A 24758-nucleotide genomic window follows, 5' to 3' on the forward strand; every position below is an offset into this window, starting at 1 on the left:
CATTATAATACAAATTGCACCCCTTATGTGTTTCTGTGTGGCATCATGATGCAAGTATGAAAGGGAAGAGCTTACATTATCATATCATGATGCACATTTCATCATTTTGATGTCGTGATTAAGAACAAATGTCATCAGAACAGAAACTTGAAGAAAGCATCTGAGATAATCCTATCAATAAAATCAAAGCTGACCTCAGAGCTTTTTTTGTCCCCTGGAGTAAGAAAGAGCAGCTGCTTAAAAAAAATATAAAACTAAAATAGATTTCTTAAAGCACCGTTTGTTGAACAAGCAAACAATAGCACTGTTTGCATATAATGCACAGCTATCATGGACTAGTTCACACATCCTGTTAAACCAAAATCAAACCATGTTGATTTAATGTTATGAGTGAAGGGTGACTTGGATAATATAATGCCTCAATGAAAAATAGCCTCTAAAGATTTATCTGTCATAAAATCACACACCAGGATTCTAAAGTAGAGAAGCCATTTAATAGTTTTGATGAGAAGCCAGCCTCTATCACATGCAGCATTCTTCTTTGAACTTTATTGTTTGTTTTTGTGGCATAAAAATAGATTTGCATCTCCATTAAGCATAAAGGCCGGACAGTGCAGATGAGCAAGCATAGTAATTGCTGGAATTGGGCTTTGTTTTTTGGAGTATGACTTTCCTTTGAACTTGGTTAGTTCTGCTATTCAAAATTCATCTGACCTTTCTGATAAGTATTGCTTATCGGCTCTAGCCTCACAGTAAGCTGATGAGGTAGATTGCTGTGTTCTGAAAGGAAGGGGAGGGGAGGGAAGGGGGGAGGGGAAGGAAGGAAGGAAGGAAAGAAAAAAAGGGAAGGGAAGGAGGGAATCAATGGGTAGGGAGATGTGTACATATGTGTGTTTGTTCATAACAGAGATAGAAACCAGATCTGTTATGATTGGATAGGGATGGGCCTCTGGAATCTTGTCTTTTTTCAGGGAAGAAGACAAGCAACTAAGAGATAGTTTAGTGTTGTCTTTAAACATAGTAATAAGAACCTTTGATACTGAAAGCCACATTCAACTGAATATGCTCCTAGTGCTTCTAATATGAATTAAGACAATGAAAACTACTAAAAAGATGGCAGGAAGGCAGCAATCATGCTCAAAAGAAGGCAGTTTCTGTCTCTCTCATCCTCTGCATGCACATACATCTGCACATGCACACACACACACATACATACAACCACACATACACACATAGAAAGGCTTTGAGGCCCTGTATGCTGCTCAAGCAACCCATGTTATCCTCAGTTTCAAAGGACCAGATTCTGCAGCATATTCCTGCTGTTTTTGCAGTGGTGTCCCCGGCTGTAGAAAAATGGTACTGGTCAGGGGTGGGATCCGACAGGGTTAACTACCAGTTTGGTGATTTACGAGGTTCGGTGATTTGCAATGTGCTTCCCTGCATTCGCAGGTCAGCTGAAGTTGAAAAAAGCGGGAAATAAAGGTCAGGTAAGAGCCCGGGTGGGCAAAAACATCAGCAGACATAGATCCGGTTCTATGTCTGCTGTTCTTCAGAGCTACCGGTTCTACAGAGGTGGGCAGAACCAGTAGAAACCCACCCCTGGTACCGGTAAGCCACTGCTGAAAATGTTGCCAAGAAAACTGTGGGGACTTGTCCTTAAGAGTCAAGGTTGACTTGATGGCCCACATACTCAAAGGTAGATGCCGTTCCAGCTCTCAACATCAGGGTACACAGTTCATTGGTCTTTTGGCCCTGGCTGATGACCAAGAAAGCATTTCTTCAGACAGATGCTGGCTCTTTTTTTCTCATCAGATACTGCTCAGCTTTACAAGAAAATTCAAAATCCCTGGAAGTAAAAACTCTTCAAAGGTTTGGCCTTGTCAAATCCATCAGCTCAACCTCCACCGTTAAGCATCAGTTCCCCCAAGTGTTTGTTGTACCTCCCCTGAAAGAGTCATCCAGTGCCTGCACAACACTCAGAGAGGAAAGGACGCCAAGAGCACAGCTCCAGTGAGCTCGGCTGGTGCCACTAAAAGGTCTCTCCTTAAGAAGCAGTCTCCATGCAAGAAGAACGTGCAAGAAGAGGGAAGTAATTAGGTTGAAACGGGAACATGGCCATCATTGTCTCCACTCCAGCTAGTGACCCAGTCCTTCTTAGTGATGGTGCCTATCTTCTCCTCATGAAAAAGCTGGCGTTCCTGGCGGGGAATCTTGATCGCGTGGTACTGGGGTAGCTTGGCTTTCTCGTAGTGGGCACGTTTGAAGAAGCCAAGCTGGAAGAGAGGAAGCCACTTTATGAATTCAAAGAAGTTAGCATTGCCCTCCATTACCACGTGAATGCTAGGAGATGGGGTTCTCGAGTTCGGCTGTTAAGCCATAAGCTCCACCTATCAACTGCCATGGGTTAACTCTATTCACACCTATTCACACTTCACCTAGCGGGATGGAAACGCTCAATGCATACCATGCATTTAGAACAGGGGTCTCCAACCTTGGCAACTTTAAGACTTGTGGATTTCAACTCCCAGAGTTCCTCAGCCAGTGTGGCTGATTTAGAACATTTAGCACATAGAGCTTTGGGGACCCTCAAGTTGTGTTGGGACTTCCAACTCTGTCACAAACCTCCGTCAACTTCTGGAAAAGTCCTGAGAACAGAAGTCCAATACACTGGAAGGGGAAGCGGGTGGGTTATTTTTCACACTAAGAAAAATAAGGAACAGATATTGTCCTGCCCTCAAAAAAAAAGGAGAAGCTTCCACCCACCTTCATCAAAACAGTGAGGAAATGGACAAATGTTTTACTGCTCTAAATTGTCTATATATAGATGCCCTATTTAAAAATAAGAGTACTTGCATTCTAATCTTAATCATTCTAATAAATATTATTAAAGGGTATTTTTAAAAATCAGATTTCCAGTCTGGATCGCAAAAAAGGGAAGGTGACTTTAAAGGATGAGTGTAGAAGACAGATCTATTATCAAGCTCTCTGACACATGTATAGACAGGAGGATTCACTCAACTTAAAACTTGTCCTCTTGCAATGATATTCAGATCCCCTCGTGTATGCTCTACAGCACACAACTAGATGCTGAATCCCATATCCCAGTTTTTGTATTTTAGTGTAACTTCATTAATAACTAGAATTATGGGGAACTACAATTTTTTTTTCCTGCCCAACAGAGTCCTGCAGCTCTTATGAAAAATCAGCCAGATCAAATGCACATCATTTTACAGATGGTGGCAAGAATGTAGATAGAGCTGGATTAGATGAGGTGCTCCCATCCACTGGAAAAATGTATCCTTATATACTGTCAGCATTCCTAGGCATCTTTCATGTTCTTTCTCACCATGCAACAACTCAACGCTTGATGGGTAGGGCTGTATTCACAGTTTACCCATTTGTTCTTTAGTCCCATTCAGAAGGGTTTCAACTGAAGCCCCAAATCATTAGTCCTGCTCCACCCATCTATCCAGCCCCAAAAGTATATCCTTTAATGTGACTTATGAACAAACATTGAAATAATACTAATGTTAACACAGATTAACACCAAACAAGCAAACAAGCAATAAACAATATTCTCATCAAGGAACTACCAACTCAGACAAACAAGCAGTAGACAACAACTCAATCAAGGAACTACCAAGGGGAAAACATTACCCCCCCACTAACACTGACACAGCAAGTTACTGTATATAAAGAACAAAACCCAGTCTCTTCCACACTGAAGATGTTAGCCAGGTGATGAAACATCTGCACAAAAACAAGCTGAGAGAGCACCAAGGACTCCACAGTTCAACCCTGAGCTACAAATTGGGTGTGTCTAGTATAATGAAAAGAAGGGCTAGGGATGGCATGATAGCTAAGTGGTCGCCATAAAGAAGAGGACGGTCAACCTATTCTCCAAAGCACCTGAAGGCAGGACAAGAAACAATGGATGGAAACTAATCAAGGAGAGAAGCAACCCAGAACTAAGGAGGAATTTCTTGACAGTGAGAACAATTAATCAGTGGAATAACTTGCTTCCAGAACATGGGTGTTCCAACAGTGGAAGCTTTTAAGGAGAGATTGGACAACCAATTGTGTGAAATGTTATAGGCTTTCCTGTCTGAGCAGGAGATTGGGCTAGAAGACTTCCAAGGGCCCTTCTGTTATTCTGTTAAATAGTCTCTTCTATTGGAACTAATGTTCTTCAAGCTTTATAAATACACCTTTCATGCCCCCCAATAGATTCAGAATTGTGTTGTGCATATACACATCTTGCCAATGCCTGCCAAATTTCTAGGCTTTGCCAACTGTTCATAATGCCCTTAATAATGCATGTGTTAATTGTATGACATTCAATATTGAATGCAATATTGAATTGCATTGTGCTACACGATGTAACACAACTGTGAGTTACAATTGTGTGACCTTTAATATTTTTGCATCCCACAGAGCAATAGCACATGCAGACAAGGACTGTTAAACTCTCATATCTGTTAGGAACTGCCAAGTCCTGCAGACATGCTTCCCTCTCTGCTTGGGGACGCAGACAGTGGAGTTGCTGTTTGTGAACACAACATGCGTTAGTACTCTTAGGGGAGCTTACAGGAACCACATTCCATTGCTTGCTATTTCTGGGTCATCGGTGCTCTCACACACTCCAATACACATACAGGGGGAGGGTCAGTTAGGTAGGTGAGGCCAGGCATTACCACTAGGCCTCCATGGCCTGCCTGTCTGCATCTGATGGCTGTATCGCCAGCCGGGCCCGATAATAGTTTGTGGAGTATTTGGAGACCTGGCTGGTCCTCTTGAAGAAGCCACACTGGGAAGTGGGAGAAGTAGGAAGAGTATTAGCAGGCTTGTTGCTATGCTTCTGCTCCACAAGATGAAGCCTTCCTTTAAATGCCCATCAGGGTTCATGGATGCATTCAATTGGATATTATCTCCCCACCAAGCTCCGAAAGGGAATTTTGAGGCTCCCATCAACAGATACTTCTTTCCTTAGCAGACACCGTGAATCCTAGCAGATCTAGTGCCAATTGTTCTGGAAGGATGTAATCACTGGAACATTTCAGCTACAAAGAATGGCCTCTAGGGAATGGATTGTTACAGTAGAAATTATCACCATGAAACTGAAGATACTGTTAAGACAGCAGTTGTGGTGGCTTTGGGATATCATGTAACTTGGAACTATCAGTTCAACTGGAGGGACATCGAAGCACTTAAAAAGCATGCGTGCATGTATGTTTGTAGATAAAATTTGCCTTGTTATCAAGGCTGTAAAGGGAGAGGAAGCCCTTTCAGCAGCCACCACTGGCTCTTTCTCTGGCCAGCTTACCTTCCATAAGATGGAGACTAGCAGGCCCAGCACTAGGATTCCAGCTAGTACTGCAATGAGGATAATCCACCAGGGCACACCTCGTGTCAAGGCCACAACAGGGTCCAAGTAGACAGTCACTGGGATCTGGGGAAGAGACATTGCGGAAAGTGAGAGAGCAAACTCGAAACATGCAAGAGGGAGTAGAGGTTACACTGCTGTTCACAGAAGTTCTGCTCTGCTGTTACATATGAAATCGCATAGCTCATTGAAGAGGTTGATTAAGCAGTAAGGAAAATGCATATTTAGTTATTCATATATTAACTGCTGCCAGAATTGTATTTGCACAAAATTGGAAGAGTGAAGAGATACCTAAAGATGAGAATGGGATTAGGAAAATATTAGAATGTGCAGAAATGAATAGATTAATGCTGCCAATTAAGGAGAAAGAGCAAATTGAACACTATATGGCATGGGATCTATTTTACCAATGGTTAAATAATAAAAATGGAAGTTAGAAATAGGAAAACAAAATAAAGAAGATATGCTAAAAGAGAGAAGTAAATATTATGAATAGTATGTTGAATATTATGTTAATATTGTAGAATTAATATGTGGAATATTATTATGTTAAAGATTGCAGAATCAATATTAATTTAACAAAGGATGTTGTAATTTTGATTATTGTTTAACAAAGATATTTGTACCCAGACAACACACTCTTTAACTGAAGATGGAATAATTGTATTAAAAATAAAAATTTTATTTTTAAAAAGAGGCTGATTTGGTCGCCTTCACTTTTGGCCTCAGAGCCCCTTTCTTGTTGTTTTAATGGGCATCAATGACTTGTGAGGCCTTCTCCAAAATCTGGCACTTAAATTATTTCAGTAACATCCCTCTCTTCTCTAATTCAGCAGTAGTAAATGGTCCAGGAAGGCAGGAAATGGACACCATAAACTTTTTGTAGCTCCAGACGTGTGTTACTTCACTTCCCATGAGCTTCAGTCAGCATACTGTTTTACCTTATTAGCTGGAAATTATCAAAATGGAAGTCCAAGACATTTGGAGGACAACAGGTAGGATGAAATGATCCTAAAGAGCTGCAATTTTTTTATATATTACATAAGGGAAACAAAGGGGGAAATCAGTTGTGGTAAGGCTACACCACCTGGGTTGTAGCATCTCTTAGGACCAGGTTGCGAATTGTGGAGCTCACTGAGATGTTGGCACGAACAATCACTTCCACGGATGTCATATGAGCAAATTCCTAGGAAGAAAAGGAACAGGGTTCAGCATAGTCATAAGCCATCCAAGTACCCTGCAGGGAACAGTACAGTCTCTTAGTTATAACGTCACAAAGACTGTATCACTTCCTATGTGATATGGCGTTCCAAAACCCTGGGGTTCAGGACTGCAAGCCACAGTGTAAGCAGTGCTACCTCAGCTCCCATAAAGGTATTGTGGGGAGTGACTGATGATTCCTTTCCCCATCAGTAGATATTGGGTGGGAGAGAAAAAGACACTGGGAAATAAACCTGCCAACACTTGAAATTATTTTGCATTATGTCAGCAAGGACAGCAGTGCTTCCTAGCTTTACTGCTGAGGCTCGATAAAGCTTGTTCACGGATCACCAAAAATACATTAATACCGTACATTAAATATATTTTTCTTCAATACAAGAACAGGACAAGCGGATATTAACTGGCCTTGAGGAAATGCCCTTTGGGTCTTGTCAGTTTACATGTGATTCTGTTCTTCTAACGTCCAACAGGGGGAGTCACACTGACCTCCAGGAAGGTGCTGTTCCAGAGACGGGCCCAGATGGTAAGCACAGCTGAACGCTCAAAACTGTAGAGGGGGCATTTGTATAGCAGACATCGAGCAGTGCCTAACACACAGTCCTGAAGCAGGAAGGAAGGGGAAATGTGATTGATGTGAAATGTGATTAGGGTCAGGAAGGAAAAGACTATCTGACAGTCTCATCTACAGCAGAGATATCCTTCTCCCATTATGGCAGTGTTTTCTATAAAAGGCACTTCACTGGAATAGCTTCGCAGTGCTGACCATTCCCCTTTCCTGACACTTTCTGACTGTAATCACAATAGCCTGTTTATTAGCCCATGATTCACTTATTGCAGGGGCGGCCCACCTGGACCCCTTTCATAGCCCTTGGAGCCCCTTTTGGCTATGATTTCTGAAATTTGACCTGATAATTATCTGTAACAACATAGATAATAGATGGAAATGTCAGGGTAAGTCAGAATTAGACAGATTTAGACACATACATTCCCATTCTCCTTTTTTTATTTTCAAAAAATAATTATTAGTTTATCAAAATACAAAATAAATATAAAAAGAAAGAAAAAAATAAGGAAGGGAAAAAGAGAAGGGAAAAGTATAGGGCAGAAGGGAAAAAGAGTTGACTTCCTACTCCTTTTGGTGCAGTAGGAGGTAATAGCATAAACCTCAACTTATTAATTTTATATAATAATATAAGGTAGCTATTTCTATAACAATACATTCCCATTCTCCTAACTCATTCTTATCAATTGTCTCCCCCACCCCACCTCCCAAAAATCAGTCCTTGGCCACCAAAGGTTGCCCATTTCTGACTTGAAGTCATTCAATTCCTGAATGTTTTTAGTTTCAGAAAAAGATAAGTTTACAGACTTCATGGATCCCAGGAGTTCCTCGTTATGTTCCAGTAACAAAGATATCTTGTTCACCATTTTGAGAGATCACAGGCTCATGATCTCACCTTCAACTCATCCCACAGCCTACCATGGAGGCAGTTTAGCTTTGTCTTCAGCTGTTCTGTTAGTGTTTTTCCCCCTTCCCCAACCCAAGACTTTCCCACAGGAACTATCCATAATGCGGCTTTTTTCACAATATCAACCATTATGTTGTCAAAAAAACAACAACCAACAGGTGGGTTTTTTCTTTCTATTTTGTAATTTTAATTTTGGAGATAAATAAAAAAAGAATTAATGGTGTGGTCAAGATCTGCCCAATTCCTGTTGTCTACTTTAGACTGCTGTGGCCATGTCTCTTTCTGTATGGACACTGCCTCCATGCCCATTGAGACTTAGACTGTGTAATAATGCCTGATTTCCACATAAGTATTTGTTTCCCTAATACCCATCCAGCAAAGTGCCATTCAGGCATTATGCAAACTCCTTATATGAATGGGTTTAAAATTCTTCTGGAAGATCACCTCATTTCAAAATACAAGCTTGATTCTTTTCTGAAACATCGCTGGTCTTTTTTTATTCATTAAAGAACTAATTCTCTCTGGAGACAGAACCAATCTGGAAAAAATAAAAACAATTCTGCCTGCCTTATTGGTTTATGAGTCGGAACAGGAATGTGAGTTAAGCAGAAATGAGCTTCTCCCAATGCACTGGAAAAGTGCCTCCTATGTTATCCCACCCACCCTCCACCTCAGCAATCTGTCAATCATAATCTTATTACACACAGTTTTACTCCTCTTGTAGAAGAACAAAAGAACCATATTCAGAAGTGACAGGTTACTGTCATGGAGCACTTCCACACCACCAAGCTGTCACTCCAGCAGCTTTAAAGTTACTAAAATTCTCTATCCTGGGCATCTACTTGGAGTTGCCCAATCCCACCTACACCACAAATTAAAGACAGTAATTGGTGGATCATTATTATTCTGCTGGAAGATGATGCTGGATGGGAGAATAAATGAAATCAAGAAAATCACCAACTGCTGCCCGTAAACTGTCCCTCATTAAGCTTAAGGATCAGACTAATTGCAATCTTCATTATTCAAGTAGACTGCATTTTGGTCATTGGGGCAGCACATGTTTTGTCAGAATATTTTTCTGCCAATTCCACGACTAGAGAAAAACATGTTAATTGTGTTGAAGCTGTAGCTCACAATATCTGTTCCAAGCCTTCGACCAGAAAATTTGAGTAATAAGGAGGGAGGAGTTTGATTTTTGCAATAGCCACAGATGACATAGCCCTCTGTATGGTGCTCTGCACTGGGCTACCCTTGAAGCATATTCAGAAGCTACAACCAGTACAACAATAGCAATAGTGCTTACTTATATACCGCTTCATAGTGCTTCACAGCTCTCTCTAAGCAGTTTACACAGTTACCATATTGCCCCCAACAATCTGGGTCCTCATTTTACCGACCTCAGAAGGACGGAAGGCTGAGTCAACTTTGATCCAGTGGGAATCAAACTCCTGGAGCTAGCAGTGGAAGTTAGTCTGCCGTACTGCATTCTAACCATTGGGCCACCATGGCTCTTACAGAATGCTGCACAGACAGTTCTGAAGGCCCCTTGGATGGCACATGTAATATCTCTGTTGAACAAACTACACTAGTCTTGCTAGTCTGCTTCCAGCCCAGTTCAAGATATTGGTTATCACCTTTAAAGCCCTTTATGGTATTTCAGGAGCCATCCCACTTGCTCCAGAAAAAGAAGCCTAGTTTGGATCCCATCTGCCAAAGAATTTTGGCTGGCAGGGACCAGGAGAATAGCCTTTTCTGCTGTGACCTCCACCCTTTGGAATATTCTTTTGTCCAAGCTGAGGGAAGCTCCCCTGCTCCTGGCCTTCTATAACAGCCTGAAGACTTGGCTCTGTTGGCTGGCCAGAGCCCTGATTGGTGCATTCTATGCTGCTGGCTGATGGGATAGAGAGAAGATCCCTATCCCCATGTTGCCTGTCCTCTTGGGGCTTTTTTTTAGCCCTGGGAATCTTCTCTCTATCCCATCAGCCACACCAGCATAGGGTGCACCAATCAGGCCAGCCAACAGGCCCAAGTTTTATTTTTTTCTTAATTTTTAATTGTTTTATCTTTTTATTATGCTGTAAGCCACCTGTAAAGTCACTGTAAAAGGCAGATCAGCTGTATTTATATGTAATTTTTTGAAACTCCCATGATTTCGCTTCTAAGTCTAGCTTCTGAAGACTCTTTTTTCAGAAAATCAGAGTTTTGTCATCTTTAGCAGATTTCCTGTATCTTTGCCACTACTTCCCAGCAGACCAAAGAGACACTAAATGTCATGCAGAGCAGTTTCACTGCTTTCAGGGCATTTTCGCAGAGATGGTGTGGAATACACATGGTCCTGACAAACAGCGAACTTCACTTACTAAGGTAGCATTTTTTCGTCCTTTCCAATAAGTCAGTGATGGGCTGGACATTTCTGCCTGCTCAGTCTCACGTTTCTTCCTTCCTGGAGGAGGTGGTTCCTGAAAAACAACAACATTGGATGAGGGACACTGCAAACATTTGCTATTTTCTGTTCTCAACAAAACAAAACGAATTTGCAGATAACTGGTTTGCAAAAAGACAAGGATTAGTTCCTGGCTTGGCTTTTTCCCCCTTCCCTCTTCCTTTTTCCCCTCCCATTTTCTTTTGGTCATATCTTCTTCAGTTTGTTAGCCTGTCATTTTTATTGCTGGTACATAAGCTGTTTTGAGAGGTTCAGGGACTCAAAGTTATAAAAGTTCCTGAAAGAAACAAATAAGCAAATCAATAAATGCGCATTAATGTTTTTAATAGATCTTACAGTTATTTCCCCATTAGTGATTTATAACTTCTTCTATCATCATTCAACCATTGTTGTGCTAATATTACACTACAGCCACTACTTGATGTATGATCGGTCATTTAAGACTATTCAAACTTACAAGGACCTCAGAAAAGTGATTTACAGCCCATAAAATATTGCCGCTCCCTCCTCTGTTACATGAGCTAATTTTGGGTTCTTGGCAACTGGCTCACATATACAACTGTTTGCCAAGTGCACCACAATCATGTGATCGCCATTTGCAATCATTTCTGCCAGCTTCCCCAGAAAGTAAACAATGGCTGGAAAGGATGCAAGCAGATGAAGCCGAGGGGATCTGAAATTCTTCCATGGGCTGCAGGAATGGACTAGATCTAGCTATTCCATAAAGAAAATATGCAATGGGCAGAATTCTAATTGAAAATGAAATTGATTGTCCTTTTGAAAACAGTGTACAACTGAGATATATTTAAGTTTCTGATAATGAACGTATTCAGTTGAGTTACAACAATAATTTTGGAACCATGAATATTTCTACATAAATGACATTTCCCTTTTGCAGATGTGTGCCCTGAATATGAAGCATCTGTGGTAGGGAGAGCAAATATATTCGCAAAAAGAAACAACCAATATTTGAAAGGGTGCTTTCTATATTATAAATAATGGAGAGTATCTGGGACTTGGCACCCCTAAATATATTTGCTCTTAAAAGTAAAAGGAGGATGTCCACTATTTTTACTAGACATTGTATCCTATTGCTTATCTGAATCCATGGTACTTACCAGAGTCAGGCTCAGGGGGTTGGGATTAGGGGTACAGGTTGAACGATGCTGGGAATGGCTCAATAACTCCATCTTAAGGGGATAAAGAAGCCATTTTCCATTTGAAATTTCATATGGCCACATGAGGTAGAGGAAGGCAGAGCCCAGGGTGCTCAAGGATTGGCCTCTGTTTGAGACCTAGTAGAGGCAAAGAAAAAGATAAGCAACTCAGGAGATCATATTTACATGGTCAATCACATCTCCCTAATTCAGTATTTCTAACAAATCCTTTTAAAGTAAAAATACAGGATAGAAATTGTAAAAGAAAAAAGAACCTTGCCTTTTAAAAACACATTTTTAACCATCTTGAAAGATAAATAATCCAAGAATTAATAAAATAAAGAAGAGGTATTTGGGTTCTGTTAAAGAATATAGGGAAGACTTCTCAATTCACTTTTTTCCTTAGAAGTAAATCAGTAATATATAGCAAAAATTGGGTGCCACAAAGGAATTCTAGCTCACAGTTGTGTATCTTTCACATCCTATATCTTATTCCATAGGAAATAATGAAATCTAGGAGAAATGCTGTATTAAAAAAAGTCAAGACAACAAAACTAAACATCTATATAATTTATATTTTAACTAATATTTAAATATGTCTATACAAGCAAAAGAAAGAAAAAGAGAGATAGAGAGAGAAAGAAAAAAGAAAGAGAAAAAGAAGGAAGGAAGGAAGGAAGGAAGGAAGGAAGGAAGGAAGGAAGGAAGGAAGGAAAGAAAGAAAGAAAGAAAGAAAGAAAGAAAGAAAGAAAGAAAGAAAGAAAGGAAAGAAAGAAAGAAAGAAAAGAAAAGAAAAGAAAAGAAACTTCCTTTCTTCATCTTTTTCCTAAGATGTGATTCCATTTTTAAATTTGGTTCCTGGATCATAGCAAATCATATTGCCCAGTCTTGCCTCTCCATCAGTACAGAACTAATAGTATAAAGGCTGAGAGCTGACAAATTTCATTAAGTTAACATTTAGAAGAAACAGAGGATACAGACATTTTTCCATTAATACATAATCACATTTTGCCACAGCTCAAGCAAAATATATCCAGTGTTCTCCATAGAGTGAAAGTTTCCAGATGTTGAAGACATAATTTAACAAATACTGCTGTTCTAATCCTTAACTCTCTTTGAAGAAGCCCATAACATATACACCAAAGTTCCTTCAAAATTATATCTCCAGCATAAAAACAGCATGAGCCATTTTTAAAAAACATTCTCAGAGAGTTCCAATATGTTCAAAAGAGATTTTGCCCCTAAACTAATCAAGTTTTTTAGTTTAAACATAATTACAGTACTATTTTTTAAAACCTGGAACCATTGATTAGGACAGCAATCCCCAACTTTTCCAGGCCAATGGCACTGGTGGCAGCAAGGTAGAAAGAATGGTTTTGTGCGTGTGCATGTGCCACTTGCACAAATGCAGCTTTGCACGCTCATGCGCTTGCCTGCTGCTTGCACGGCCCAGTTCCCAATAGTGCAGGGCTGTGGACTGGGTGTTGGTGACACCTAGATTAGGAAGTATTATTTATTTTATTAGATTTTCATCCCACATTTATTACTTTATTAGTGCCTCAATACATACTTAATACTCCTTCCACCTCCCATTTTCCAGCAACCCTGTGAGGTAGGTTGGGCTGAGAGAGACGGACTGGCCCAAACTAACCCAGCTGGCTTTCATGGCTAAGGTGGGACTAGAACTCACAGTCTCCCGGTTTCTAGCCTGATGCCTTAACTACTGGCCCAAACTAGTTGAAGCATAGGAGATCATTATTCTAAATATCATCAACATTTATTTTTGAATACCATTTTTTGTTAACCTTACAATCCTTATTACTGACCAGAGGGGACAAGGTTGCCTCAACCTTGTCCAAACATAACGGGTGACTACAACGTGAAGGTGTTGCAATCATGATACTACATCTCTGCTCTGAAGGCATCAGGATCACTCACCGTCACATTGAAGCTCACTGGACTGCCCACGTCGCTTTCCTTCTTCATGGCGCTTTCGCCCCGGACTTCCCCACTGAAGAAGAGTTGCTTTGGTTCAGGCAGTCTGCAGAGAGATGGATAAAAGTCTCAAGGGACGGACAGAAGGCTAGAAAGTCAGCCATTCACATCCCGCAGACAGTTCTAGGCCATTGGCAACACACCCGTGCCATTTTTGATGACATGCCAGGCCTTTGGACCCTCTGGAAGTTGAAGGAGAAGGCCTGGTCTCCTGAGGCCCCCAAGACCTCCAAGAAACAAGTAAGAATGGGGTTTTCCCACTCTTTTCTGAGACTGCAAGGCCATTCAAGAGCATTCTCCGGAGCTTCCAGGCCTCAAGTGCCTCGAAGGTGCCTCAGACAGGCACTTCTAAAAATATTTAGAACTATGTATTTGTTTATTGATCTATTCAATGGCAAATTTAAATAATTTAATGTCATTTATTACTCTTTTCTTATCAAATGTTTCTCTTTTGTCCGTGTGGGTAGGTGTGGGTGTGGGTGTGAGACACGTCAGCAGAATCAAGGTAGGCATTTTCTGAATTTTCAACAGTCAGAAAATGTCAAAGATTAAGAATTTCTGACCAAAGGTTCAGCATCACAGTCCCAGGCTGTTTGGCTGAATGAAAAAGGTAGCTTATTTCAGTCATTTTTAAGAGTCATGTGAACAATGTATCTTAACCTGACCTAATTATTTGGGGCAAAACAAATACTTCCCAAGTTGTTTTTACCCAGTAATTGACAGAGGAAGCTCTATGATCACACGGGCTCGAGCTGCCACTGGGGCCAGCGCAGGCTGTTCGGAGATCCTGGGAGGAAGGAAACACAGGAGTTCAGCAGGGTAAGATTGCCTGCATTTATTTGTGTTCATTGAAGTCATATCCTGTCTTTGTCAAGGGGACAGTTCAATTTCTTTCACTCATATTCAACTTGTTCCCTGACACCCATGCAAACTTGATTCGAAGAAGCTCTGCTCTCCTAAATATATGAAACTCAAGTAAATCCAAGCTTTGGCCTGGGAATATTTCTTTCTTAGTCCCTTAGCATGATTAAATTGTGTAGGGAATGGGGACAAGCCAGAGAGAAGTAAAAAATACCAAGACTGTGACTACAACCACTCAGCTAAAGCTCCACTTCTTTTTACATGCAGTGCCCATAAAGAAAGGGTTTAGGGATTGATTTGATCACATGGCTATGATGTAGTATACAGTCAAGGAGATTACCCTGAAGGAAACAGGCTAGTGTTGCATAAGCAAGGAAGACTGAAACATTCCTAAGTCCTGGGAAACAAAATAGTTTTTTGGAAGAGATTCCAGAAAGGAATTACTCACGTAGTCAATTCTAGGTTTACTTCCAGTTCTGTGGTCTCCAAGGTAATGCCTGAAGTACTCAGAACAAGGTAGAACTGAAACTGGAGGTAAAAAGAAGAAAAAAAGCAGGGATGGAAGTATGAGTTCTAGAGAAGTAAAGGAAACTCTGTTTTGCAGAGAAAGAAACAAAGAGGAACTGCCCTTCACCTGTGCTCCACGTTTCATGGGGTTGCCAAGCTCACATTCCACACGTGTAGCATTCTGGTTAGACACACAGGTTGGGATCTTCTCCTATGAAAAGCAAGACAGGTTCAACTACAATCAGCCTTTGCATATCTGAACACGTATGTATCTTACTCTTCCAAAATCTGGCATTTGAAGGAATTGAGAAAAATATAGCCAAGATTGGACCCAACAGAACGTTAGGAACTTATGTAGCCTGTCTTTTTTTTTTTTCTTGTGTGAGAGTGTGTGCATGCATCTGGGAGAGAAAGTATCAAGAATTTCAGAATACATTATCTCCTCTCTTCAAACAGTAATAAAGGCTAAAAACGCATTTAAATATTCTGAATCTGTACCTGAATATACACACAGCCCTGAAAGTGCTTCTATCCCCAGAGGAAAAAACAGTGGCACTTCTCTGACATTATCATCAGAATGATACCATTGTTCAAAAATCACTCTTGCCTGTGCTTTTTTAAATAACGCAAGTGCAATCCTACTTTATCCACTTCTCTAAAACTGAGAATATTCCAATGCAACTCTCATTGGCCCTATCATCCCCATAACTTCTGGGCTTTATAATTGTGCAACTCTCTATGGGTCTCTGTTATCCTGGCACAACCCTTCCCTGTCCCCAGAAGCATTCTCCCCTTGCCTCTGCAGCTTAACAATAGTATCTTTAGTCATACCCCACAGAGCTATACATTCCATCTCTGTGTTGTAACTCCCAGTACCAGCATGCCAGCCCAGCTGGAATCCTTCTTCAAATCCCACCGACAGCACTACTAATTCCCAAACCCAGATGCTGTACGGTGTTTAACAATCTGTTTCACTGTGTCACTCAATCCCTTGAGAATCACATCTTTTAAACTCCACTCGGCTTTCCATCTCAGGTGACGCTGCCATCTCTCCAACATCGTTAGGCTTCTGGCAGTCAATCGGTCCTTCAGGCCGCCCCTTCCCTGGGCTCTCCCCATGGGCTACACCATGCAGCATTTTCCAAAAGGTACCGTGGCATTGTACGGCCGCAGACTAGCATAAGTCAAGGTAGATGGCAGCGAGATAAGCAGCATGGCTTCATGGGCATCATCGCCATCCCGCTGCGGCTCAGCAGCGACTGAAGGAAAGTTGGTGATGGAGATTCCAAGGGCTATGCCTTTTTGGTCACTCATAGAAAAAACGTCCAAGCCATCATCACCTCTGGAGGAAAGAAACAAGGGTGATAATTAAAATGTTGATCTAACGTAATTCTGGCAAGTTAGGAAATAGTCAAAATGAGAATTCCTAATTGGATTAGCTCTTGTTAACCTATACCAACTTCAGCCAGGGCTCCTTCATAATGTGGGCTTCTTATTGCAGTTCCTTCGCGCACTCATCTTACCTCTTAAAACCCCTGAAATTCTTTTCCCAAATGGTCTTTGGCCCTTCCTCCGTAGTCTAGGCTAATTAAGGGCAATACCTCCAAAAAAGCTGAAACTGTGAAGCCACCTTGGAAATGGAGATTCGTTTCTGTTCTTCTTCTTTGGCACATCAAGCTACATTAATAGTTCTAGAATCCTAGAAGAATCTCGAGACACAACATCACTGTTACAACATCAAATGGGAATTTGGATTTTGTTCGTACCTGGGTAGAGGTTGGAACACGGCATCATCAACACGAGAGTGGAACTTGTATTTCAGCTGCAGGTTGCTTTGGCAGATTTTATCCTCCCCACACCCTTGCTTGAGGAAATTGACCTGCAGGAACACACGGCTTCAAAGTCAAACAACACAGCTATAAGGAGAAGTAACTCCAGAGGAATTCTGCAAGGTTTGGCAAAGGATGGCTCATAGTGAGTAGACAAGGCTGCTTCTTTGTTCTCCTAAAAAATGTGTCTTTGTTAGCTATATGCTATAAAGGATCCTGGCGTCTTCTGATTGCAAACTTATTGGGCCTCCCCATCAAACTGCAAATATTGGCCCCAAAAGCAACATGTTTAAGGGAGTCATGAGTCATGCAAACAGGAAAAATGGCAATTGTAATTGATACAAATGAGGCTACCATTATAATAAGGGAATAGATGATGCAATTATTGCAGATTATCTCCTTAGAAAGTGGCAATAAAATTTAGCAAGCTGTGACTAACTGGCTTTTTGTTATTCTGTAAACACAGCCACATCATCGCCCAACTAAGCAGTAATATATAATACATATAAAAATAGCAAAAGGCGCATTGAACAGCAAGAGAAATTCTTGTCTTTAAACAGGCTTGAATCATCCCCTTTCCCCCAGAAACCCTAGGGCACCTATAATAAAATGCATAATTAATTGAAACACATAATTTGTGTTTAAATGTTCCTGCAGTTTGCCCGAGATGGGGTGGGGTGGGATATTGCAATTTCATGCTACATTTTTTTCAAGCCTTCAGTAGCTTATGACATTATCAGCAACTTTTATGTGCTTCATGCATTGCACGCTGCTTGGGAAGAATGTGGCATGCAAATAGATCCATAACTCTATATACAAAAAACAGGACCAGCCACAGCTTTTTCTTATTTGACTCCTTATCCTCAACTGTTTATTCAACCTCATAACAAAGGGATTCTGAAACAGTAATAGCAATGATTAATAGAGCCTGCTTTCTCTCCTAGTTAACCAGTGAACAAGGGGGGAGGGAACCTCTCCTTCAGATAACCTTGTCTTCGGATGCTTGCCTACCTCAATCCTCTGAGAGTTGCGTGGCACGGCATTCAGTACCGGCAAGAGAGGCCTCAGGGCAGCCCCGGAGATCTGCCGTCTGCTGCGGCCATGCTTGATGTTGTAGGTCATCATCACAGCAATGGGATGGAGCTTGTCCCGGACTTGCTCCTATAATAATGACAATCACAATATACGTTGCCTCCCTAAAACCATTTTGGAATGCAACTCTCAAAATGTTTATTGTAATATACTCAAAAGCCAAAAGTGACTTTGAACTGGTCTGATCTGGAAATGGGAGTCCTTCTAATATAAGAGTTCCTTAGAATAACATTCGGAACAGATTCCTTTTCTGAGCTGCTCTTCTGGAAGACTTGGAATGGCCTATTCCAGGAGGAATGGTCTGCTTCCGTCCCGGAATATTTTACGACAAATTCTGCATGCCTTAAATTTCTGCCCCTGTTACTTAGTTCCTTTGAGTGCCATGGTGACAAAAGGCCACAGCTGTGAATTCATAGCCAATATTTCAGGCAGGATGTGGTGGTTAATAACAGGCTGTTAGAAATGTTAGGGTGGAAAAGCTTAATTGGATGGGGGAATTGTAGGAATCGGCGCAATATGGTAAAACCTAAATGCAGATGGGTCTTATAGGTTGGTCTATTGTTTGGATGCTAAAAAACGGGCCAGGAATTTTTAAAGGAGTCATTACTCTGGACTTCTCAGACATAACACGGGAAGATCAGAATAAAACAGCTTCCTAATGAAGGCCTTTTAAAAGGAATTAACTAAGTGAAAAATCTTGAAACGGAGGCTAGGTCCAACAGCATGTTTGTGGACAAAGGACTCTTGCTGTCCACTCCCACCCTTTAATTTGCTTTGGAGGCTTGAGAAGATCTACCGAGAAAGAGGAAATACCATTGTGTAAGTAAAGATTCACTGACATAACCCTGGATGCAGGCCATATTTTATAAATGGAAATTAAACATTGAAAAAGGGAGCCTGAAATAAATCAAGCCTTCCCTCCCACCTACACAGAAGAGCCAAGGATAGAAAATCCTCTGTTGTTAGAACAAAGATCTTGTTCACTCAAGGAATTTTATGACAATATATTGTTACCCAAAATCTACCAAAAGCACCCTCCTGGCTTACTTGTCTCTTTCTCAAGTTCAGCTCATGGTGATTTCAGAGAAGCTTCAAATAACACGGTGGCAGGGTCTGTGTAGCTGCCTGGGGTAAACTATCCACCTTCCATCTTTCTATTTCCAAGTTGTTCCACCAACAACAAAAGGCAAAATGGGGAACTGCTTATGTCACCCTAGAATAGCATCCTGGAACTTGTCAACCACACACATGTTAAGCCAGCTTCTTTTATGGCTCATTTAGAACAAACCAAGGACATCTACTTAGGTATTTACATTGCTTAAAGTCACCTATTTTTAAGTGGCTTATGGAAATGAAGAACTTAAGAGACCCAGCAAGATCGGCTATGACTCTCACCTTCAGCTGCAGGATGGCCTTTGCGCAGACCTTTGATTGTTGTTTGGGCAGCTCCAGTATCCCAGAGTACTGATGCTCAAGGTCTTTGGCCTGTTGATATCGGAAAAAGACTCTAGAAGTTTTTCCTTGTTGCCGACGGTCACCATCAGCCTCAAAACTGTATTCAAGTCCTAGGGGAAGAAGGAGAGGCCGAGGAGAAGGTGAAAGAGAAGAGACCAGAAGTTATTTCTAGTGGTGTCCACATTTATTTTGTTGAAGCCTTGAACGGGATTCCCTGGCCCAATTTTAAGAGGCTGATCTACTACACAGGCCATAGGATATAGTGCACCAACTACAACGGGGCTAATTCTCTAACACCGTTATGATTGAGGTGTTGAAACAGTGACACAAAACCAAGACTATAAGGATATCGAAAAGCCAAGAAACTTGGAAAGTTCCAGACAATACTCACTGATGGGTGGGTTATAGCTTGAAGGTTTGGCTGTATAGATGAAACAGGCTTGTATTTCCACACTGCTAAAGAAAGCAGAAAGAAAGAAGGAAAGTAGGCCCTGGCCTTTTAAAAACTAATTATTTACAGCACCATCACAATGGCCCGGCAACTCCAATTCAATCTTTTGGTTCTCATGATGACGTTCTGGTTTTACTCCAGGGCAAGAATTTACAAATTTTATTCTCCTGTTTTCTGCACTGCTTCCCAATCACAAAGCACACAATAGAGCAACACACTCCTAAAAATGCTCATTCAGCATTGGAAGATTATTAGCCTGGGCTATGCAGCAACTAAGCTCAAAAGTGGTTTGAAACATGCAAAGGGTAGGTGCCTGTTACATCTGAAGGCGTATCAAGTCTGTTTTTTTCCTGGGATTGTAATGAACAGGCCCAGAAAAACATCATAGATCATTTTCTTATCATAGAACAGGGGTTCTCAACCTGTGGTCCGCGAAGACGTGAAGAAATGTTATGATTTAAATCTTGAGTAAAGTCTTGGGGGGCCCATGGCCATGGTATATGGCAGGGGTGTCAAACTCAAAGCCTGTGGGCCAGATCCTACATCTGGCCCATAGGGACGCCCTAGAAACAGTGAAGAACGGCCCGCATTGCCTCTGCCAGTGAAAATGGAGCTCAGAAGGGCCGTGTGCAACCCTCCTGAGCTCTGTTTTCGCTGGCAGAGGGTTGCAGGAGACCATCCCAGCCGAAAACAGAGCGCTCAGGCCAGCACAGGTGCCCCAACACGAGTGACTTCAAGTTGGCCACACACACACACACACACACCCATGTCAAACACAACCCTGATGCGGCCCTCAATGAAATCAAGTTTGACACCCCTGGTCTATGGCTACAAAAGGTATTTACAGGGGGTACATTGTGAAGAAAAGGTTGAGAACCACTGTCATGGAATATTCTTTGAAAAAGCATCATAGCTACTGGCATATTCAGGAAACATCTGCTCGGTGTTCGCAAAGAAAAGGAATAGCAAGGGTTGCAGAAGCGAAGCGATACAACCAAGGAAGAGGAGATTGTCCTCACCAGATGCCCTCCATATAGCGGCAGATAATATTCTCCAGGTCGACATTTTGGGGGTTGGCAGTGATATTTCTGGAGATATGGATGACAGGTCGAGATCTAAAAAATACATTGGATAGTAGTAAGAAACTGAGCCGGCTGCAGACAGTGAGGCTCACTGGAGCCCAAAATGTTAAATACAGGTGAGTTTTTTATTTATTTTATTTTTATTTATTTATTTTGTCAAACGCTTACAATATGATAGGAATAAGAATAAACATAAGTTTAAATACATGAAACAGGAACTAGTAATTGGGGACAACAGGACAGGGACGGTAGGCACGATTGTGTGCTTATGCACATTCTGACAGCATTTGTCAATGCTCAACTAACTAAACATCCAAATGGGATGGAAACGTTCTCACACTTATGGCAGAAATACAATATGGTCCTTTATGTCCTTGTCGTGTTTACCTCTGTACAGCTATTTCCAGCTGTAACCACAACAGTTAAGAGATGACAGTCATATAGGTTATATACAGATGTAATCATAATTTATGGTGGAATTCCCAAACCCCATCTCCTTCTTGTGCTCAGAGGGCATTTCTATCCTGCTTATTGTATGGGAGCTCACACTGTTCCATCTTCCTGTTTTTTTCTCCACAAGACCCTCCTTGTTTGTAGGCCCAAAGTCACCAAATTAGCTTTCCTTTAAGCAATTTGATTATTGAAGATCGCTTCCCTACTTCCCCCTCCCCACACACACACACACCTCCAGGTTTACCTGTACAATACTACTGTGTCAGACAGTGAGCCCACTAGGAGATCTGGATAAAAGTTGTCATCAATATCCAGCCCTCCAGAAAAGGAATAGCCAAACATCTTGATGCCAACACTCTCCCCAGTCAGGATCTACAGAGATCAAAGGTATAGTAATCAGAAGAAAGTAATTTATTTATTTATTTATTTGATTTGTCAATTGCTTACAAGATAATAAGTATAAGTATATACATAGTCATGAATACATGAAATGGGTACATATAAGAAAAATGAAAGAAACAATAGGACAGGGATGGTATGAACGTTGGTGCGTTTATGCACGCCCCCTACAGACCTCTCAGGAAAGGGGTGAGATAGTAGACAGTCTAAGGTTAAAGTTTTTGGGGTTTGGGGAAGAAACTACAGAGTCAGGTAGAGTATTCCAGACATTGACCACTCTGTTGCTGAAGTCGTATTTCCTGCAATCAAGTTTGGTGCGGTTAACCTTGAGTTTGTACCTATTGTGTGCTCTTGTGTTGTTATGGTTGAAGCTGAAGTATTCATTGACAGGTAGGACATTGCAATGTATGATTTTGTATACCATACTTAGATCAGACCGAAGACGGTGTAATTCAAGGTTTTCTAGTTCTAGAATTTCAAGTCTGGTGGCATAAGGTATTCTACAATGAGTAGAGGAGTGGAGAACTCTTCTTGTGAAATATTTCTGGACTTTCTCAACTGTGCTAATATCAGATACGTAATGTGGGTTCCAGACTGATGAACTGTATTTGAGTACTGGTCTAGCAAATGTTTTATATGCTCTAGTTAGTAGTGTGATATTACCAGAGAAAAAGCTTCGTTAACAACTTTTAATGCCTTTTTGGCTATGTAGTTACACTGGGCTCTAGCACTTAGATCATTAGAAATGAGTATTCCAAGGTCCTTTACAGAGCTTGGATCATCAACAAGATCTTGACTATTCAGCTTGTATTTTATTTTCTGATTTTTGTTTGCCAATATGTAAAACAGAGCATTTATTTGTTGAGATTTGAAGTTGCCATTTGTTTGACCATTCTGATACATAGTCAAGATCTGTTTGAAGGGTAGCAGTATTGGCTGTGGTATTGAACAGCTTTACATCATCGGTGAAAAGAACGCAGTTGCTCTTAATATGATCACAGAGGTAATTTATGTAGAGTATGAAGAGAGTTGGTCCTAGAACACTGCCTTGGGGGACAGCACTATTGACAGGTACAGAATTTGATAGGACACTCCCAATTTTGACCATTTGTTGTCTGTTTGACAGGAATGCTTCTAACCAGTTATGCAGTTGTCCAGAGATACCATAAGATTTTATTTTTAGGAGTAGTTTGTCGTGTACCACTGAATCAAAGGCTTTACAGAAGTCTATGTAGATTACGTCTATTGCTTTGCCCTGATCGAGTTGTGTCATCCATATGTTTTTGCAGTGTAAGAGTTGCAGATTACAGGACAGTTTTTTCCTGAAACCAAATTGTTTATTGGAAAGTAGGTTGTTTGCCTCTAAGTGGAGGATAATGGATTGGTTAATAATTGATTCCATGACTTTATAGGTGACGCAGCATAAGGAGGTTGGTCTGTAATTTTCAACTAGGCTGAGGTCTCCCTTTTTGAAGATGGGGATGACCGTGGCTTGTGACCATAGGTTAGGCAAGGAGATGGTCCTGAAAGATTTTTCAAAGATTATGCTTAGAGGTTCAGCTATGGCAGTGGATAGCTTTTTTAAGAAGGAGGCACATATTCCATCCGGTCCAATAGAGATGGTTTTAGATTGTGTAGTGCTTTTTCAACATTGTCTTCTGTAAAATCGATATGTATTAGATCATTGTAGTTATCTGTGGTTCGGATAGGAAATACTGGGCATGATCCATTGCTGTTTACAAATACTGAGCTGAAGAATGTGTTAAAGATGTTGGCTTTAATGGTGTCGTCGTTGCAGTCTTTACCATTAGGTTCTATCAGGGGTGGGATGGACCTTGAGTCTTTTAGTTTGTTGTTTACAAAATTGTAAAAAGCGCGGGTGGAATTGGTGCATAGAAGGTTTTCCTCTTGTTTAATGTGATAATTGGTGCATTCAGTCTTTATCTGATGGCATAGATTTTTGTATCAGCTTTTGAAATTGGCAACGTGACCAGATTTGTTTTTCCGCCAGAGTGATCTCTTTTTGGATTGAAGTTTCCTTATTGTTATGGGTAATTTTTTTTTGTTTTGTTTTGGGAGTTGTTGTTGGTACATATAGTTTGATGACTCTTTTTACTTCAAGTAAAAATATGTTGTAATGGTCTTCAACAGTATTGCATCCAATGAATAGAGATTCCCAATCAAGGGATGAGAGATCGTTGTCTATAAGATCATAGTTGCCTTTTTTGAAGTTATAATTGGGGATTACATCATTGTGGTGATTTTTGTGTGGGCGTATTTTGAGACAAAAGTCAATCATATTGTGGTCACTGCTGAAAAAGGGTTCTTTAGTTTGTATTCTGTAAATTAAATTCAAACTATTGCAGAAGATGAGATCGAGGCAGTTGTTTAGTCTAGTGTTGTTGGTTACTAGTTGTTCCAGTCCCAGATTTGTAACAGCGGTGTAGAAGGTTGTGTGTATGGGTTCAGTTGTACATTCATTTAGGGTCCAGTCAATATGAAGTAGATTGAAATCACCAAGAAAGATAAAAGCGTATGGGCAGGATGCTGCCCATGTTAGTAGTGTATTTAGCTTGTTTACATGTTCGATGTCATAATCAGGTGCTCTGTAACATAGTAAGAATCGAAATGTGATATTTAAGGATAGTTCACAGATGAGGGTCTCAGGAAGAGCAAGCTCCTGGGTAACTTGGATATTTTTCAGGTGTAAGGACTTTTTATAGAAGATAGCAACACCACCTCCTCTATGAATTTCACAATCTGATCGGTAAACATGATAGTCTCTTACTGTGGTAATGGAGTCAGGGAGAGATGCGTTGAGCCATGTTTCACAGACAAATATGATGTCGAATTTAGCCATATTTAGTAAGAAGAAAAATTCAGGTATTTTATTCGCAAGGCTTCTTGCATTGAGTAGCTTGCATTTAAGGCCAGCAGTAGTTGGAACTGAGGTAGTTAGGG

The 24758-nt window shown here is 40.9% G+C and overlaps 1 protein-coding gene across 1 annotated transcript in view; it reads right to left on the bottom strand.

Moving 5' to 3' along the window:
- Window positions 1-472: 472 nt before the first annotated feature.
- LOC113443188 (integrin alpha-7) overlaps window positions 473-24758 on the bottom strand; it is a 76242-nt gene continuing 51956 nt past the window's right edge. The window contains 17 exon segments of the mRNA XM_087923181.1: window positions 473-2273; window positions 5324-5449; window positions 6471-6569; window positions 7091-7204; window positions 10434-10532; window positions 11635-11811; window positions 13612-13714; window positions 14378-14455; window positions 14978-15057; window positions 15164-15247; window positions 16189-16378; window positions 16803-16915; window positions 17877-18026; window positions 19353-19522; window positions 19804-19868; window positions 20883-20978; window positions 21643-21770. Coding sequence (XP_087779307.1) covers window positions 2094-2273; window positions 5324-5449; window positions 6471-6569; window positions 7091-7204; window positions 10434-10532; window positions 11635-11811; window positions 13612-13714; window positions 14378-14455; window positions 14978-15057; window positions 15164-15247; window positions 16189-16378; window positions 16803-16915; window positions 17877-18026; window positions 19353-19522; window positions 19804-19868; window positions 20883-20978; window positions 21643-21770 — 2052 coding nt within the window. The 3' untranslated portion in view covers window positions 473-2093.

This window comes from Pseudonaja textilis, chromosome 2 (assembly GCF_049901715.1).
Source record: "Pseudonaja textilis isolate UNSWEBS1 chromosome 2, rPseTex1.2, whole genome shotgun sequence".
Lineage (NCBI taxonomy): Eukaryota > Metazoa > Chordata > Lepidosauria > Squamata > Elapidae > Pseudonaja > Pseudonaja textilis.